The sequence below is a fragment of the Microplitis mediator genome, chromosome 7 (assembly GCF_029852145.1).
Source record: "Microplitis mediator isolate UGA2020A chromosome 7, iyMicMedi2.1, whole genome shotgun sequence".
NCBI lineage: Eukaryota > Metazoa > Arthropoda > Insecta > Hymenoptera > Braconidae > Microplitis > Microplitis mediator.
The window spans coordinates 26,636,646-26,656,801 of record NC_079975.1 but is presented as its reverse complement, the minus strand read 5'-3'; the positions used below and the strand labels follow the sequence as shown (position 1 = coordinate 26,656,801).

Sequence of the window (20,156 nt, the reverse complement as noted above, 5' to 3'; positions counted from 1 at the left end):
AGTAGTCAATTAGATCCGAACTTTGTCAAGAAAAAGTAGAAGAATAAAATTATTAGCTAATTTTTTAAATAAAAAAATTGACTGAGGTTTTAAAAGGAGTCAATGCAGTTAATTTGTTCAAAAAAGATCATATAGGAGTCAAGGAATGCAATGAGGATTTATATAAATCATTATCGAAAGAAAGTAGTCAATTAGATCTGAACTTTGTCAAGAAAAATTAGATAAAAAATTGACTGAGGTTTTAGAAGAAGTCAATGCAGTTAATTTATTTTAAAAATGTTACTTAGGAGTCAGGAAATGCAATGAGGAATCAAATAAATAATTATCACGGGAAAGTAGTCAATTAGATCTGAAATTTGTCAAGTAAAAGTGGAAAGATAAAACTCATTGCAAATCTTTTTAATGAAAAATTAAAATTTCGAGGTTCTGTAGGCAATCAATGCAGTAGTTATTCTTCGAAAGTGTTCGATTGGAGGCAAAAAATGTAATTAGGAATTAAACGAGTGATTATTAAGAGAAAGTGGAGCTGAATAAATGTTTTAATGATAAAAACCATCGAAATCTAAACTTACGTATTAATAAAGTCTATGGCCTGGTGTTTTAGTTGGTCAGCACTGTGAAGATCCGCGAGTATAAAAATTTCCGCGACATTCTCAATAGCTAAATTTGTGGAAAGCGCTTCTTCGCACATGACTTTGAGCCTCTCGAGAGCATATTTGTCTGCTGCGGCCAACAAATCATCCGCCATTTTCTCGAGGTTTGTAGCCTTGCCCGTGTAAATAAATCTCAGCATCTCTTTGAGCACCTCGTAGTCAACGTCCGTAATATCAACGCGATTTTGTTTCCGTTCCTCCATTTCGTGCTCGAACATGGCCGAGAAAACTGGACTACGCGCTGCGAATTAAAATTATTATTCAATTAATTAATTAAATAATTAAATAAATGAAATAAAAAATATATGAGATTTAATTTACCTGCTAAAATAGCCTTGTGCGCTCTAAATTCATTACCACAGACAGTTAATGTAACGTCACTGAATTTTTGGCTTTCAAAAAGTGTACCAAGATCCTCAGGTAACCGGCATTCTGGTACTTTGAATTGTATTGTATTACTTTGACCGGAAATATTGACACTATCTGCTACCACACTGACCTATTAATTTTATTTTATTTTATTATTATTTCAAGTCTTCATTTTTTTAATCTTAAAAATTACGTAACTCATTTTAATTAACCCGGGGTGTAGATAAGATTAAAATGTTTTTTTACGCCCAATAAAATATCAGTTACATAATTTATTTATGGATTAATTACCTCGCAGAATATCGTTAGTTTGTCGTCCGGTAATAAACCATTAGCTTCATCTAACAAGAAGTCTCTTCTTATGAATTTTTTGAAGCCCCAGTCCTTGCCCTGGACAAACCTGTAGGCTCGTTGGCTCTCTGTTTTAATTAAGTAAATAATTAATTAATTAATTAATTTGCTACAGGTAATTAGGAAGAGGTTTTGTCAATTAAAAAAATATAATTACCCATAGCTTTGGTTTCTTCTTTTTTGGCATTAAGAATTGAAAATTTGAACTTTGCTCTGACTTCTGATTTATTACAAGACACGAGAAGCAGATAAAGTGATAAATAATCCTTGCTTTCTTCGTCGAGGCCTTTTGGATTAACTCTCAGGCACCTAAAATAATTATGAGTTGAGTTTTTTTTGCAAAATAAATTTTATTTTGGATTGATGGTAAAAAAAAAAGCTGGATAAAGTGAATGGAAAACTTATCGATGAGTGAAATAAATCTTTTAATCCTGTCATCGTCAGTTTTCGTACGATAATAATGTACTGGTATGAATGTATGTGTGGATGAGGATGAAAATGTCAGCGTCAATTTTAAAACTAGCCTTGGTTTAATTTTATACGGATTTTGCCAGGGTATTGCGATACACTGACATTGAATCAATTTACTAATATGTTTTATTAATTTTAAATAACTCGAGTATCGTTTTATAATCGTATTATATTATGTATTTAATATTAATTAATAAACAGGACTTGTATTTTATTTTATGCTTTCATTTAAATGGAAAATATTCCTGAGTATTAAATTTCGTCATTAAAATTTAAGTTTTTTATTTGAATTTCTAAATTGTGGAAAATTTGATATGGAATTTTACGTATCGTAATTTGTTAATAATTTTTGAAGGCCGACACTAAGTTGGAAAAAATTTTTTTTTGACTTTGAAATTTCATTAAAAATTAAATTTTTTCAATCAGTTTCAAATAAAAAAAAAAAATGAGATTTACAGATCGTAATTTAATAGAAATTAATTTTTGAATGCCGGCATTAAATTTGAAAAAAAGAAATTTTTTGACGTTTTGAAATTTTATTAAAAATGAAATTTTTTTCCAACTCCAAATAAAAATAAAAAAAATAAGATTTTCATATCGTAATTTAATAGAAATTAATTTTTGAATGCCGCCATTAAATTTGAAAAAAGAAATTTTTTGACGTTTTGAAATTTTATTAAAAATGAAATTTTTTTCCAACTCCAAATAAAAATAAAAAAAATAAGATTTTCATATCGTAATTTAATAGAAATTAATTTTTGAATGCCGCCATTAAATTTGAAAAAAAGAAATTTTTTGACGTTTTAAAATTTTATTAAAAATGAAATTTTTTTTCCAACTCCAAATAAAAATAAAAAAAATAATATTTTCATATCGTAATTTAATAGAAATTAATTTTTGAATGCCGCCATTAAATTTGAAAAAAAGAAATTTTTTGACGTTTTGAAATTTTATTAAAAATGAAATTTTTTTCCAACTCCAAATAAAAATAAATAAAAATAAAAAAATAAGATTTATATATTGTAATTGAATAGAAATTAATTTTTGAATGCCGCCATTAAATTTGAAAAAATAATTTTTTGACGTTTTGAAAATTTATTAAAATTAAATTATTTTCAATCAGCTCCAAAAAAAAAAAAAAATCAGATTTATATATCGTCATAAATACAAATTAATTTTTGAATGCCGACATCAAATTTGAAAAAAGAAACTTTTTGACGTTTTGAAATTTTATTAAAAATTAAATTATTTTCAATCAGCTCCAAAAAAAAAAAAAAATCAGATTTATATATCGTCATAAATACAAATTAATTTTTGAATGTCGATATTTAATTTGAAAAAAAAAAATTTTTTCGACGTTTTGGAATTTTATTAAAAATTAAATTTTTTTCATTCAGCTCCAAATAAAATAAAAGAGATTTACAGATCGTAATTTAATGCAAATTAATTTTTGAATGCCGACATTAAATTTGAAAAAATAATTTTTTGACGTTTCGAAAATTTATTAAAATTAAAATTTTTTTCAATCAACTCCAAATAAAAAAAAAAATAATTACCATTTAAGTTTATCATTGGACCCAGCAGAAAATGTCGATGATTTAAGAACCTCGCCCATTTCTTCCCGGCAAAAACTGAAGTTATTAATCGTCCACATGTAGCTGAATTTGACCACCTTCACCTGTGTACATAAATCCTTAAAATAAGATAATACGTCTCAGATTATATCTCCTTAATAATTATCCTACATAACAATCTACTCTATCCTCCATCGTCCAACTTGGAAAAACTCCCACCTCCGAACCCTAAACTCCGAACCCCCAGATTATAGAGTAAAAAATAAATAATTATCACCGAGCCCAAGGTAATTCTGCACATCTCCAATTAAAAAATAAAAAACCAACAATTGAAATGTCATTGGCGATAAAGTAAGACAGTGGATACAAGTATATTATTTACACGTGCGGTTAAATATCAAGGACTCTCAGTACTAAAGTATTAATTATCCTTTACGTAACTGCCAATCGCGATGTATCTTTGGTCACTTTGTTTATCATACATTACATATTTTAATATATATCCATAAGAATACTTCTGCGCAACCAATGGCGACTCGTTTACGTGATATATTTAATACATTAATGAGTATTGTAACGGTCTGGTGGCATTCCTTCAACAATAAATGACAATATCGTTGCTAATTAAATGCGGTTGTTAATAATAAAGTAATTAATTTATTGTAATTAAGGTGATTTGCGGGTAAATAATAACTTGTAAGAAAAGATAAGTTTGTTTAATAAATAATGTAGATAAAATGGAAAAAGGAAGAGGTCGAGCCCCCTGGATGTCAATGATCCCTGACGACGTCAACGGTGTGCGAATGTGTTGTCTGTTCTGTGCTGACCTTGGAGAATGAGCCAAAACTATTTGTCTATAGCAGTTTAACTGAAATAGGTTCAGTGAACTCAACTCTTGTTATGACTCGTTTGTAAAAATTTATTTGCGTGGAGGAGATTTTAAGTTTTTGCGGATGGATTTGTTGGAGGGAAAGAGATCGATTTGTAATGTGAGGAGGAGGAAAATGGAGGGAATGAAAAACCTTGGCGATGCATTTCCGTGTATGCAACCTTGGTCGCGTGTTACAGGTGAGTGCGCCTACAGGGAACGCAGGAAATCACGCACGGGTCGATGGTCTATGGACTTTATTTTTTTTTTTATGGTTTGTTTTTAATGTCCAGAGTATTTAAGATTTAGTGATTAATTTTTTAATTTATTTTAATCAAAGTTATCATGAAAAATAAATCATTTTTGATGATACTGGAATCAGCCGGGGTATGAAAATTTTTTGATTTCTTTTTTTTTAATGATACATTTGAAAAAAAAATATTTTGAAAAATTACACTTGTAGTTTTTTTTATTTTCTACATGTGCATTTTTTTAGTTTTTTTTTTTTTTTAATTTTATTGTTAAAAAAAATCCGATGTTAATTGTCTGCTAACCAGGATAGGAGTGTGTAGCAGACAGACAAATTTAAAATTAATAATAAATAGAGTAAATAACTAAAAAAATTAAATTTAAAAAAAATGCGCATTCAAAAAATTCAAAAATTAACAAGTGCATTTTTTGCAAATATTTTTTTTTTAATTATTTATACTACTTATTTATAATTATAAATTTGTCTGTCTGCTACATTTATGATACTGAAGTTAGCCGACGTCTGATAATTTTTGGTTTCTTTTTTAAACCTTAAATTATGAAAAAAAAAATATTTAAAAAAATTGCACTTATAGTTTTTTTAATTTTCTGCATGTGCATTTTTTTAGTTTTTTTTTTTTGTAATTTATTTGTTGAAAAAAAAAATCCAAAAATTTTAAATTGTCTGCTGACTTCCGGATCATCTACATTTACACTCGTTTTAGGATTATAATTTTTTGATTTTTTTGTAAAGACGATACATTTAAAAAAAAAAATATTTTGAAAAATTCCACCTTTAGTTTTTTTAATTTTCTACATGTGCATTTTTTTAGTTTTTTTTTTTCAAATTGTTAAAAAAAATTCCAAGATGTTAATTGTCTGCTAACTTCGGGATAGGAGTGTGAGTGTAGCAGACAAATTTAAAATTAATAATAAATAGAGTAAATAACTAAAAAAATAAAATTAAAAAAAAATGCGCATTTAAAAAATTCAAAAATTAACAAGTGCATTTTTTGCAAATATTTTTTTTTTAATTATTTACTCTCCTTATTTATAATTATAAATTTGTCTATCTGCTACATTTACACATGATACTGAAGTTAGCAGACAATTAGTAATTTTCGGATTTTTTTTTCACCAAATAAATTACAAAAAAAAAAAAAAAATAAAAATATGCACATGTAGAAAATTAAAAAAACTACAAGTGCAATTTTTTCAAATATTTTTTTTTTATAATTTATCATCTAAAAAAAATCCTAAAATTAGTAGACGTCTGCTAACTTCAGTATCATCATTCACACTCGTTTCAGGATTATAATTTTTGGAGTTAATTAATTAATTTTTTTAGTGAAACGAGATTGTAAATAAATGAAAGATAAGAATTTGGTAATAATTTTTATCTATTAGAGTAATTAAAAAAAAAAGAGTGGGTTGATTTGATAAGAAAAGAATAAGAGAAAGAGGGGAATAAGAATAATGTGAAGGATAAACAATGAGAATGAGAATAAGGAGTTGAAGTAAATGTTGAGTTTAAAGGGGGGTCTATGCTCTGGCGGTCGACGCCCTATGAGTGTCGTTCAACTCTTAACAGTCTTGCTCGTCAGCACTCCCGGCCGCGATCGGCCTTGAATCATCCTCCCGTGTCCGTCTATGGGCTTACACTCACGCACCCGTCCCGGGTTAAACTCATGCCAGACACGCTCGGGCTTCCGGTTACTTGATCCCAGAACTTACACGTAATCTCCGTCGCTTATTTACAGCCCGCGTAACACCACCCACCGCGATTACGACTCCCGCGAAAATTTAAACGAATCATAGCCTAGATTCTGGCCTAGTCTCGCTCCTGTCCTGACGTTGATCCGCGAAATTCAGTCCTGACCTGGGAGTGTGTCGTGCTCGGAATTTAAATTGTAATTAATTTGAGATTTAAATGCTGAGATGAATTTCATTTTGAACGAGAGGTTTTTAGATAAAAAATTGAGCAGAGGAAAATATCATCGGGCGACATCAGGTCGTTCACTTGGCATGCAACCGAATTGATAAAAATAGATTCTCAGCGCCACATAAACTTTATTTACATATATTCTATGTATGTTCCTACATATGTATATCATTCCTAAATATTTTTATTTTATTCTTACACTTAAAAATTTTTTTTACTCCAAAAAATATAAAATTTTTAAAATGTAAGAATAATTAAAAAAAAATTAATATAGAAATCGTAAGGGCTAAAAATGCCTTTAATTAATTTAAGACTAAATTAACGAACGTACCTGTGTATAACACCAATTTTCAGCAACTGGGGTGTTAACTTCAAGAGGTGGCGGGCTTGGAACACGGCTTACCGCCATGCTACTACTGCTGTGTAAATTTGAACTAACCCGCGACGTTTGAGGCGCACAGTCGCTCACCGCGAGTCTGTAACATATATATTTAAAAAATAAATCAATAAATAAATAAATAGTTAAGTAAAATTTAATGAATATATAAATCATGTTAATGGCCGGACTGGTGTAAGCTGGGGAGAATTGGGAGCACAGGAATTTACGGGAGTATAAAAAGTAACGAGGAGAGACGGAGAAAAAGTTAAGAGGAGGTAGAGGTAGAGGTAGAGGTAGAGGTAGAGGGTGGTATGCAGGGCACGCGATGGTGCTCACGTGTGCCAAGTACGGAACTACTAGTGTGCTGTTGAGCGCAACACACAACTCTTTGCTAAGTACAGACCAAGTACGTTAGCCCCTCAGGTTCATTGGACCTGTTTACGCTCTGATGCACAGGGAAGCACTCCTTTAAATTATTTTCTTATCCCTTGCATTATTTTTATTCCTAGGACTTTAAATTTTTGTATTTTAAATTCTTGAGCGCCAGACCCCTGACATTTTTCTGAGGTAAATTATTAACGCTGGTACACAGAAAAAAATAATTTCTGGGCGCAAGAATTTTTTTGAATTATAAATTGAACAAAAAAATTTTCTTGGGACGAGAAAAAATTTATTGGGTCAAAAAGTTTTTTCTTGGGACGAGAAAATTTATTCTCGCCGTAAGAAAATTTCTGTTTTCAATTCATAATGCAAAAAATTTCTTGGGCTGGGAAAAAATTTTCTTGGGACGAGTAAAAAATTCTTGTGCCAAGAAATCCTTTTTTTCTGTGTATGAAACTGAAGTTAGCTGAGGTCTAATAATTTTTGAATTTAAAAAAAAATGCACGTGTAGATTTATAAATTCCCTACATGTGCATTTTTTTTTTTTTTTTTGTACTTAGTTTGTTGAAAAAAATAATCCGAAAATTTGTAGTCTGTTCACTTAAGGATCACAATGCTGGTAATTGTTTTTAAATTACAAAACTAATTATCTCATTACTGAGGTCATTAAAAGGGCCCTCATTTAAAATTGACCATTAAATGAACTTTTAATTTAAAAAAAATTATCGCTCCAAAATAATTTTTTTAATTAAAAAAATATTTAATAGAACTTTAAATTACAATCTAATAAATTGCTGATAAAAAAATTAATTAGGTCTCGAAAATAATTTTTTAATTGAAGACCTTAATAAATTTTGTTAAATTTATTTATTGGGTTACCGAGAGCTTTGGGTGAGTAAAAATATATATAAAAAAATCAATAATCCATTAACAATGTATACTAAAAAGTATATAAAGTAAAAAAAAGATGTAAATTAGATAAAATGAATGAAGTAGATAAGATTGAGGTTCCAGTCACGTGTCTCCTATACTATGCAGGCGGAAACAACAACTACAATCACTAGAGTAGTGTCAGGGAGTGCATTAGCCCCTTAGGGTCATCGGACTTACGTACAAACTACTACAATACTAATTTTACATCATTCACTTTCTCATTTTATAACTTTTCATCGCCTCCCCTTCCCCCCACCAAGTCCGCGCCGGTCCCTTTCCCGCGCTCGCCCTCCCGGTTTTTATTTCCACCGCAAACTTTTATTTAAACTAGTGGACAAAAAATCTATATATACATATATATAAATATAAGAACAAAGTTTAACTCGGATAGAAGAGGTTGAAAAAGTTGTATTTGTTGTTATAAATGTCTGCCGTAGAGGTCATATCGACTACGACGAAGCTCTTGGTGCGCAAGAACCAGGAAATAACTCGTCCCCAACACACAACTATACCGTCACCGGAATACACAATTTACTTACTCACTAGCTAGTGCACCTAGATAATGTCTTCTTATTTATGCAAGTTTTTAGCCCACTCGCGTTCCGAAAGTCAAACTTCAAGTTTTAGGTTTGAGTTTAAACTTAAAATTTTAAATTTAAACTGATTTGTTGCCCGGTCGACTGTTACCGGCGATAAGAAACACTAGACTAACTACCAACACTACCATTCCATGTCATGTACTAATACTTAACACTAAATATTACAAACTAATCAACAGACAGTTAAGTATTTCAGTGGAGGGGATAAGTAATGAGAATACCAAGAAATATTTACACAGATGTTAAATAATTGTTTTAAAACTTCTATCATGTTACAATAATTATTCTCTGTAATTTAATATCTTTTTTGTTAACTTCTTATTATTTTATTTTTTTACTTTTCTTGCTAATTGATATTCAACCTCATTATTTGTCATTAATTATTATTACATTTTTCTGATTTAAAAAATGGCGGTAAATTTAAATAAATTTATTTTAATATTTTTTTTAAATTGAAAAAACAAAAAAAATAATTAAAATAAATTTTAAAAATTAGTTTTTTGTGATATTTATATATATATATATATGTAAACATATATTTATATAAATTTAATGTATTGAAATAAAATCGTGACGACTTTCACTTGTGTCCACCCACTAGTTCGACGATTATTTCATACATTCAGGGAGAGTGTGAGAATTTCAAAGAGTAGTTACAATTCATATACATATATATGTAATATATATGTGTAATAAAATTTTTCGAGACTTTTAAAATATAGAAGCCTTTAAATCATTGAAATAAAACCTTAAAAATGATGTACCTGAAGATCGGAACGTTTTCCGTGCAACGAAAATGAAAAAAATTTATATAATTTTACTTCAGAAGTAAAAGGGGTAGGCTGCAATTTTCGGCTGACGTACGAAACATTTCAGAAATCTAGATCCAATAGATTATTTTTACTTTTCATTTCGATTTTTTGATTTTAGTTTCAGGAAAAACGTTCCTATCTTCAGGTACATAAAATTCATGTAATTCGACTTAACGCCCGGTACTCCAACATTAAACGTCCTATAACTCAAAAAGTATGGACATCAGAAAAAAAAGTTTTAAACAAAAGTTGTAGAGAATTAACTGATCTTTAAAAATGGATTTATGCATTTTATTGATTAATCTAATATTTCAAGAGTTATTGGCCACGATAGCTAAACCGGTTCATTAAATGGGCCATAAATCGTAAACGGTAAGTTTTACAAAAAAGTTTACTGGAAACAAAAGATGCGAAATTTTATTCTCTACAATAATAGTCTCCATAACTTTTGCCCTAAAGTGCATAGTTTCTGAGATATCGGCTGAAAACGTTTTTTGTGATTTTATGCTCAGTAAGTGACCCTAAACCTTATAAAAAAAAAAATTTGGATCGGAAATTTAGTGCAAAGTTAAATGCTATTTTTACTGGCCTAACTGCTCAAGGGATCATTTCGGGATAGGGGGATATTCTACGATTTTTGGCTGACATACCAGCATTTGAATGCGAAAAATTTCAGAAATCTAGTCATCCAGTAGATTTTTTACTTTCCAATTTTCTTAGCGCGAAAAACGTCTGATCTTCAGGACCATAACAAATGATGAAAAAATGAATTTAAAAATATTTAATTGAATGATTAAGTTTAATTAACATAAATATAAAAAGCAATAGCAGTTTGTGGAGGTGGCTAGACCGAATGTTAAAGGGAAAGTAGAACGGGCTGGTGAAAACGAGGAAGTCGAGTGAAAACTGGCTGGAGTGCAGAAACAGCCGATTAAACCTCTGGTAATTATAGTTATGCCTCAGCATGGGCTTGCCAAATCAACTTGGGGAATATTCCTCTTCATTCCCACCCCCATTCTCATCCTCATCCTCATCCTCATCTTCGCTCTCGTTCAGTTAAATATTACATTAACGTCCATTCCACTTCACATTGTCTCTGTTTTATCTCTCGTCACAATTGAATAAAATTTATATTTTATCATCTGATAAATAAATGTTTTCATTTAATTACTAAAGAATAATTTAATTAAAATTAACAAACCGACGTTTAATATTTTTTTAATTAAAAAAAAATTCCGTTCAAGGATTATTATATTTTAAAATTCGATAAAAAAATGATAAGGTGCAATTGGCTTTAGCTGGTTGAACGTGATTGGTTAACCTTATCGGTTATTACTACATTTTTTCACAGTAATTATTATTATTATTACTCATATTTTTTTTAATATTTATAGTTTAGCGTGCAAGTATTGTACACATGTATAAAACTGGGGCCGAGTTTTGCAGGAAAGTCAGTATAAACACGGGGTATTAAGCCTGACGCTGGTTATTTCTTCGTAGCACCAGTAGAGAGTCAAGGCTAGTTGTATTGGCTTTGTCGAGGCAAGTGTGATAAGACAAAGGCTAACTCTCTTCAAGGGCACCACGAGCCTGAGCTTCGAACAAACTACCGCTTATACTTCATTATTTTATTATATTCCATCAAATCTATCTAATTAACACATTTTAATTACCAACAAATCATATTTCAACAGCTACCGAGTTCACTAATTGATCGGTAATTGATAAATTAATTACCAAATTTAGTGACCGCCGCAGCGGACAGTCCGAAGGTCGGCGGTTCGATTCCGGAATTTTTTTTTTTTTTTATGGATTAAATATTATCATTATTCATATTTCTTTATATATTTGGGCGAAATGAATGATAATGATGATGATAAATTATTTTGGCAGTAAAATAGTCGAGAGTTAACGGAAACTGAAGGTCGGCGGTTCGATTCCCGCTCTGGTATTTTTACTGTCCAATAAAATAATTTTTTTTTTAAATTTTTTTTTTAGATATATATATATATATATATATATATATATTTAGTATTCCGCGAGAGTAAAGTGAACGTGCAGAAGAGATTAGTCTTGGATAAATCAGGATAAAGTAGACAGGGGGTATAAATCGAGCGACGAAGCTCGAGTGCACTCGCGTGTTGGATCGCGCTCAAGGGAGAGTATAAAACTCGCGGGTGAGCAAGTGAGAAAGATAATCGATTCTAGCCGATCGATGTATCGAGTTTAACATTATCCAACTATTACCCTCGAGTTTGTGCGCCCGGTATTCCCGATACGTCCTTTATTATCGCAATACATCGACACACACACACAAATATATATAAAAATGTATGTAGATATGAGTAAGCCGGAGTTTCCGGTGACTACGTCGATAATTCAACTCTCGACTTGCACTCGCGTCTTTATTTGTCATTGAATTCGCATCACTATCGATAAAAAAGGAAAAAAAAGTCCTTTTGTTAATAATCTCCGCAGATTTCGAATGCACACTGGCTATTGCGGGTCGATAAGTGAATGGATAATGGGTAATAAATCGGCTATTAGTCAGTCTCGACAAAAGTTTAACCGTGATACCGATTCTCTCCCTTGTTTGCCGTAATCTCTGACGTCGACGCTTTACAACTCATACGATTTATTATTTATCGTCATTGGGGGACAATGGAGACCTTGTTCACTAACATTCGTTTTAATAAAGTGCTCTGTTCATTATTTATCATACATACATATATACATATATACATACATACATACATATGTATTTTTATTATTATTATTGTTTTATAATTTACTTTTTTCATCTGATAAATTAGTTATTCTTAAATATGTACATAAAAATATTTAAGTGCCTTAAAGTCATTGAGGTTGCATATGTTATTTGTAGATTAACATGTCCTTGTATAGTTGACCTTTTTATTTTTTTAAAAAAAACATTTTATGAAAAAAAAAAATCTTTTTTTTCTCAATTCAGAAAAAATATTTTTTTTTAATGAAAAAATAAATAATCGATATCTTATCGGCAGCTCAATTGATGACTGATTATAAATAAATGTTGATGATAATAAATAATAATATTATAGTAATGCAGTGAATATTTAAAAAATTTTTGTTTTATCGCGATAGTGATGAAGTTTAAAAAAAATAAATGATTAAAAATTAGGTATCGATAATACAGTAAAGGATACGACGTAGTTTCCTTAATTAATCTCTGTCTTTGTAAACAACTTTGAAGATTATTCAACCAGCGGGAAGTCTTTACAGTCTCGTCACCACGATAACAAATGTCCTGATGAGACGTGCGCAGTTAAATGTAATGTAATATCTGTACTGTGTACATAAATATTTCTGGTTTACTCTGAAAATTTTTGGAGTAAAAAGGACTCGCGGATCCGCGGCATGGATTACGTTGGTGTAAAAAAAATGTAATGAGTGAGATTGTAAATAAAAGTATGATGGCTGTAAGAAGACGAGCACGTCGACGGAGACGCTCGCGAATTGGCCGTGAGTCCCAAGGTCGGCCGGTATCCCACGTCCTCAGGGTTACTGGCCCCGATGGGCTCTACCTTATTCTTGTACACGCACTAAGCGGTTACATTTCGTCGGGGACGAGAACGTTCAGATAAAAAGTATAAATAATAATAACAATAAGAATAATAGGACTGTAAGTTAGAAAGAATGAGGCAAAAGAAATAAAATGTCGACGTGACTTGCCCACTGAGAATCTTTAAGGGGTTTTTCGAATTAAAATAATTTATTTAATTGCAGGGACGAATTTACAAGATTTATTTTTTTTTTGGTATCAAATATATGAGAAATTGGAGTAATTAAGTTGAGTTAATTATTGAGATTTGAAAACGAAACTGGGGGCGCGCAGTTCGAATCCCGGCCTCGGTTAAAATTTTTTTAAAATTACACAGAAAAAAAGGATTTCTTGGCGCAAAAAATTTTTTCTTGTTCTAAGAAAATTTTTACTTGACCCAATAATTTTTTTGTATTATAAAGTGAAAACAAAACTTTTCTTGGGGTAAGAAAAAATTTTATCGGAACAAGAAAAAAATTTTTTAGGCGAGAAAAAAATTATTGAGCCAAGAAAAATTTTTTTCTTCAATTCATGATACAAAATATTTCTTGCGCCAAGAAATTATTTTTTTCTGTGTAAATAAAAAATAAATTGAGTAATAAATATTTTTTACTCAATTGTCAATTACGTAACTGAAGACTTCCGCGATGACATTAAAAGAGTAAACGGTAATAAAAAAGTAAATTTATAATTATTATTTACTTGTGAGTTAATTTTATAATAACAGAGAAGAGGGGGGAGGGAAAGGGGAGGGATGGAGATAAATAAAAGAAATAAAGGGAGATTTATAGGATGAGATCGGATGGACGGCCCTGTACCCTTGAAACGAAGGTTGCCTCGACCGAGGACACCTCACCCTCTCTCTTCTTTCCCCACCGCCACCCCCTTTTCTACTCTATTCTACTTTACTGTTTTCTCCTCTCACTAGCTTCGTTACATTACATTAGCATCAATCGATCGATTTACTTTCACATTTTCATCTCCATCTCCATCTCCATCTCAGCTTTACGAGTATCATTTTACTGGACCACAATAGCGACTAAAAAATCTGAGTTAATTTAAAGAGAGCAAGAAGGTCATGATATTTTTCAGACAGCTGCGTCCGGTGGACAAAGGACGCCCGGTTATCGTTTTTAAATTCTCTCCGCTCGGGACTTTTAAATATTTATACTCAATTGATTCCTCTTATCGATAATATTTAATTTGCTTTGTTCGATAATCGATAAATACACCGTCCCGATAAAGATAACGTCAAGGTGACTATATAAATTTAAATACTTGAATTAACCGCTAGAAAAAAGTTATAAATGTTGCACGTGGATAAAACGCTGGAGCTGAAACGCGACACGGCCTCGGATAAACGCGACCGGACCACGTGATTTCAAACGATTAATAGTAAAAGTAATTAGCGATAAAATATATTTTTTGCACTCGATTATTGGGATCGAGTGGTCGAAATGCGAGGCGTTCAATATATGTTTAATCGTTTTATAAATATTTTATTTAAATTAATCATGTGTAATCAGGAAATATGAGCACAAAGATGAACAATACGTTTATCGTTAAATAATAACAATAAATATTTTTCTTTGTCATTGCATGATTAATGTGTATATATTTTTAATGTGGACTGAAGTACAAATGGAAAAATTTTTTACGACGATAATTTATTATTTTGAAATTCGAGTAGACGGAAAAATTAAAAATGACGCGAATTTAAATAAATAAATATTTTATATATTTTTTCAAGATTTTGTTTATTTTTTTCATTTTCGGAAAACAATAAATAAATTTTTAAATTACTGATTAATTTTTTTATTCATTTTTTCTAAAATACTACACAGAAAAAAAAGAATTTCTTAGTGCAAGAAATTTTTATTTGTCCTAAAAAAATTTTTACTTGCATCAAGAAATTTTTCGAATTATAAATTTAAAATTTAAAATTTCTCGGAGCGAGGATAAATTTTTTTAGAGCAAGAAAAAATTTTTTTGAACCAAGAAATTTTTTCTTGTCCTAAGAAAATTTTTGTTTTCAATTTATAACACAAAAAAATTCTTGCGCCAAGAGATCTTTTTTTCTGTGTACATATATGTATCAACATATATTTTTTATTTTAAGTGAATTGTAATGTAAGTGGAAAATTTTCATATAATTTATTACTCTATTTACTGAGTAGAAATTGGAGTAGACAGAAAAATAAATTTGAATTTTATAAATTAAAAATGGCGCGACTTTAAATTAATTTGAAATAAATTTTCAAATTTCTTATCAATAAATTTATAAATTGATTTTCTAAAAATACTATATACATATATATGTATATATAAAACGATTTGGAGCATTTGAGAGGCAGATATTCTCAAGTGTCAGCTAAACCGTAAATAACGGGCTTGAGGTTACAAAGAGGTCGATCCGGGTTTTAAAATCGCGGCCGATAATAATTTTCGAAGCAAAAGCAATTGGAGTTTACTCGCAACACATCTAAGTAAAATCACCCATAGTAAACCCCGAGTTCAATATACATCACATACACACATATATACATATATACATATATATGTTACAAGTAGTGAGTAGTGCCCCCGATTGAACTCGATCGCACTCGACCTTAATTGTCACTCACGGTTTCAGAGGCATAAAAACCGAGGGACGTTATGACCTCATCTCTGTCTGTCTCTCTTCAAGGGTTGGGGTTGTTCAGGGTTGCACACACAAGTACATACACACACACATCCACACATGCATGTGTGTATTAGTCATCATATGTGAACATACGTACCGCGCCAGCGCCATTCTGACATGAGACAGTCCAGATGTAGGCACCGTCAAAGTATCCAGAGAGGTGTCAAGAAGTTTATTATAAAATCCCACTGGACACATGCGCACGTATTATTGTAATTATTAATAATTCGCGGCCACCTAGAGCCGAGTTGTTTAACATAATACAACACCCTTGTCACCAAATATAAACTCCTTCAACTTTAAAACTCCAATTCAAATTTACCCAACCATTAAAATATTATAATTGTTGTATTTAAAAAATATCCAGTGGCACTACACCATCACTTGCAATTAAAATGAGTCTTAGAGTATCTAGTGTAATGAGGAATAAATAAAACAGACTCTTTGATAACATAAGAAGACCCGAGGCGAGCACAAAGAAACGTAACACGTCACTTCCGAGCGTCGATTAACGACCTCGTATTACGATTTAAAAATATATATGTGTATATATATTTTATTATCCAACTATCATTTGTAAATTTAATTGTCAACAGTGTGGGGCAATTTGCACACTCAGCACAACGTGTACGATTTGTTGGAGGCAATTTTTAAAAATAAATTACTAACACGCTCTCAGGGAAGCGGCTCGCGGACTGTGTTGATCACCCGGTGGATCACGAGTCTCGACTCCGACTCCGACCTCGGTAGTGCCACTACTGAGAACCGACCGACGGTCTCACCGGTTATCCCCACCCCTGGCCGCGGAACTCGCGAGGTTTGCCCAGCCTCGGAGCTGCTCGGGTCTCTCCGTCGTGGGGAGAGCCCGCCCCCGAGCTGTCGGTACTTCTCTTATCTCTGTCTGGTTCTCTCACTCCCTCGCCCGCGAGAACACGCGACCTCGTGTCGCGGACAACCGGCTGACGGTGGTCCTCCAACCAGGGACGGACCTCTACGAATAGTAGGAAAAAAAATTAAACTCTTTGTCTTTTGCCCTCCCTATTTTTTCCCATAAAAAAAAGATGAAAAAAAAAATTATTTTCATTGACAGTAATAATAAAAAATAATCAAAAAAATAATCAACAGCAAAAATATATAAGGAATTAATTTAAATAAATATATGCAATAACGAGTAGTAAGCACGTGCGTGCGCACGTGCGAGCGTTGGCGTGTGTGCTATTGCCGGCGGTGATATGAAAGCGAAGGGGGATTTTTTTTAATGTAAGGATGTGCGGGCATGAGTTTGGGGGATAAACAGATAAAATTATTTTTTTTTTTTTAGTAAAAAAAGTTAGCAGTTATTAACGTTACGTTGAGAGGACGGTGCGTCTTTTCATAAACGCTAACAAGTAATGTATGACATGCCTTCAAACATAATACATGACCTTCTGTCTTGTTTAACGAACTCGTCCTTGCATCAAACAACTTACGAGGCTTTTAGTCTAATATCTATAGATATTATACTTAAACTCTATTATATACTTTTATATGAATATATGTTTGCACAATTTATATTTCATTTAAAGTAAACCAGCTGACACTTTGTCACCGGTTTTTTTTTTTTAAATTAATTCCGGGGCGAATCCGGTAATTAGGTCGATAATTCAAATTTAAAATTCGCGGGAAAAAAAATTACAATAGTCTAGACCTAATTAATTTAAATTTAATAGAAACTGTATTTATTATTATTTAGTAATTGAGCAAACCGTAGTCGATAGTTTCAATTTCTCGACTGCTTTCTGAGCTATACAAATTTATATAAATATATATGTATGTATATGTAAGTGTAGAATCAACTACATCAGGTCACGTAACTTTCTCGAGTCTAAAACGCCGGCTGTTCGAACAGAATTAATTCATTTGGTTACGTCATTTAGTTGTCTGCAGTAAACTCTCACTCAATTTAAATCCTTAAATTTATAATTTCGAGTATTTTCTCTTGCATTGATATCAATGTCTATTGAATTTACTGTATAATTGAGACGGTTAAAAAATTTGGACACGACGGAGTTAATTGTAGGAAAGTGATAGTCGAGGAAAATGGGAGCACTGAATTTTGAAATAAAGTGAATATGTAATTTAAAGAAAAATAAAATAAATGTGAAATAGTTGGTATAGGTTATTTAGCAAGTAGACGGAGATATTATATTTTTTATTGCACACGTGCTTTCTAAAGCCTATTTACTCGACGCGAAGGTGGGTTGCGCCACCGCGCCGAATGTAAGAGTGTCGGTGGTGGGTTGAGTCCAAGCATCTGCGGCCAAAGTGAAGTAGAGAAAGGGTGAATGTGCCAATGCCCTTCCCTTATATATTTATATATATATATATATATATATATGTATATATGTAAGCTAGTATGACTACTGCTACTGCTACCGCTAAACTTTTTTCTTTCTCTTTCATTTTGTTCTCAATACGACTCACTCTTTCCCCAATGGAATATTGCTCTACGTAATACCAGTCTGCAGTACATATAAATATATATATAAATGTATGTACAAATGTATGTACGTAAGTACATTGCAGAGGCGAGTACTGAGACAATCTCAATTGGAAAAATAATACCCGCGGCGTCATTCCCTACACATTTTATTTTATTAAAATATTACAACTTTCATTTTATATATATATATATATATATATTTGTAATAATGATAATAATAATTATTGAAAACAAATTTATTGTTAAAATTAAAAAAAAATATTTTTTAATTAAGCGGGAATTGAAATTCTGCCTAAAATATTGAATTTAGAGAAAAAGTCATCTGATACTTTTTTTTAGAGAATTAAATTTCCTATAAAATTGTATAGGGGTATATTTGCTGTATTTTTGATAGTTTAGTCAGAATTCGTATTTTAAAGCCGCTCCATTATTAATGGAGTTGGATTTTACTAAATTATACACTGGATACTTTAAATGAAAATCATGAGTTATGGATGAGAGATACGATAAAAATGTATGGGAATAAATTTATAGAGGATAAAATAATCTAAAAAAATTGATTCTTTAAATTTTTTGTAGACTCAATAGTTTGCAAGTTATGGAAATTCAAACTATGATGTAAATTTAATAAAAATATTATTTTTAAAAATGATAATAAACTTTATTGTGATATTTATCGTGTATTTATATGTGCGCTGTGTGCGTGAGTCTCTGTATATAAATGTGAGTTAAAATGTGAAAGATCACTTTTCCATGAAAATGCTTTTCTGATAGTATACCGGGCATACATGTTGCGGTTTCACGTCGACGGCTTGCGGCTAACTAATTCCAAACTATCCTCAACAAAAGCTTTCCAATGGAGGATACCATGAGGAAAATTTATGTGTACACATATATTGACTCACTTTAAAATACAAAAAAAAAAAAAACCCAAACATCCAAAAATTTTAAACATTTACCGCCAATTTAATTTTACCTCTAAATTTACTTCCTCTCCTGCTACAATTTTATCTCTCAATTATTTTTCAAATAAATAACAATAATTTTTATAGATTCAGTTTAAAGTTTAACGTTAGAAAAAATAAAGAGACATTTGTCGTTTAGAACTTTGTTCCACTTAGAGCGTTAATATTGTATAGAACTAAACTATTATATATATATGTATTTGTGTATATATGTATATATATCTATGAGTATGTAGCAGGACTGGGAAGCGTTGGAAATGTCGAGTGGAAGGTATTATATAGGATCCGATAGGACCAGATGAGAGTACAAGGATAGGAGCTGAGAGGAAGATGGGGATGGAGAAGAACGAGGGGAGAGAGGGGGACGAGGGAGGAAGAGTGACGAGGGTGTAGGAGGGTGTACGAGGTTACGTGGAGGTGATTGTGTTAGGGCGAACTGACTGGCTGGTGGAATGGAGGGTTCAGACGAGGTCAGGTCACGGGATAGAACGGCTGTGCTCGTGGATGGCTGGTTGCCTGCCTCGTTCTATTCCGTGAGCTGGCTCTCTGTTCTTGCGCTGCTGGTCGATATATCTCGCTCCGTTCTGCTCTGGCTCATGCTCTAACTCTGGCTCTAACTCTGGCTCACTCGCCCGTATTTTCCCCAGCTCACTCGCACTTTTCCTGTTAAGCTTCGGTGTGCTTGTCAGTGGGAAGCTCAATGCACACCTTGCCAATTGCAAATTACTCACGGAAAAGTATGCAATCTCTGTTTGAGAATTTTATTTTCAGAGATGTTACTTCTCACGGATTTAATTGTTGTTATTTTCCTGTCACTGTCATCGATTTTTACTTTTTTTAAGGCATTGATTTATTTTACGGATTA

General features: G+C 31.5%; 1 protein-coding gene across 7 annotated transcripts in view; it reads right to left on the bottom strand.

Moving 5' to 3' along the window:
• The window catches only part of LOC130672509 (protein roadkill), an 84,736-nt gene that overhangs the window by 6,449 nt on the left and 58,131 nt on the right, over nt 1–20,156 (bottom strand). For 3 of the 7 annotated variants that reach the window (XM_057477144.1, XM_057477145.1, XM_057477142.1), the window contains 6 exons: nt 6,809–6,953; nt 3,401–3,537; nt 1,531–1,682; nt 1,314–1,441; nt 975–1,152; nt 573–894 (listed from right to left, as the gene is read on the bottom strand). In XM_057477144.1, the coding sequence (XP_057333127.1) occupies nt 573–894; nt 975–1,152; nt 1,314–1,441; nt 1,531–1,682; nt 3,401–3,537; nt 6,809–6,953 (1,062 nt within the window). Of the gene's footprint in view, nt 1–572; nt 895–974; nt 1,153–1,313; nt 1,442–1,530; nt 1,683–3,400; nt 3,538–6,808; nt 6,954–8,709; nt 8,867–15,941; nt 16,603–20,156 lie in introns of those variants that run through there. The other 4 variants (XM_057477141.1, XM_057477143.1, XM_057477147.1 and 1 more) reach the window with 4 other exon arrangements.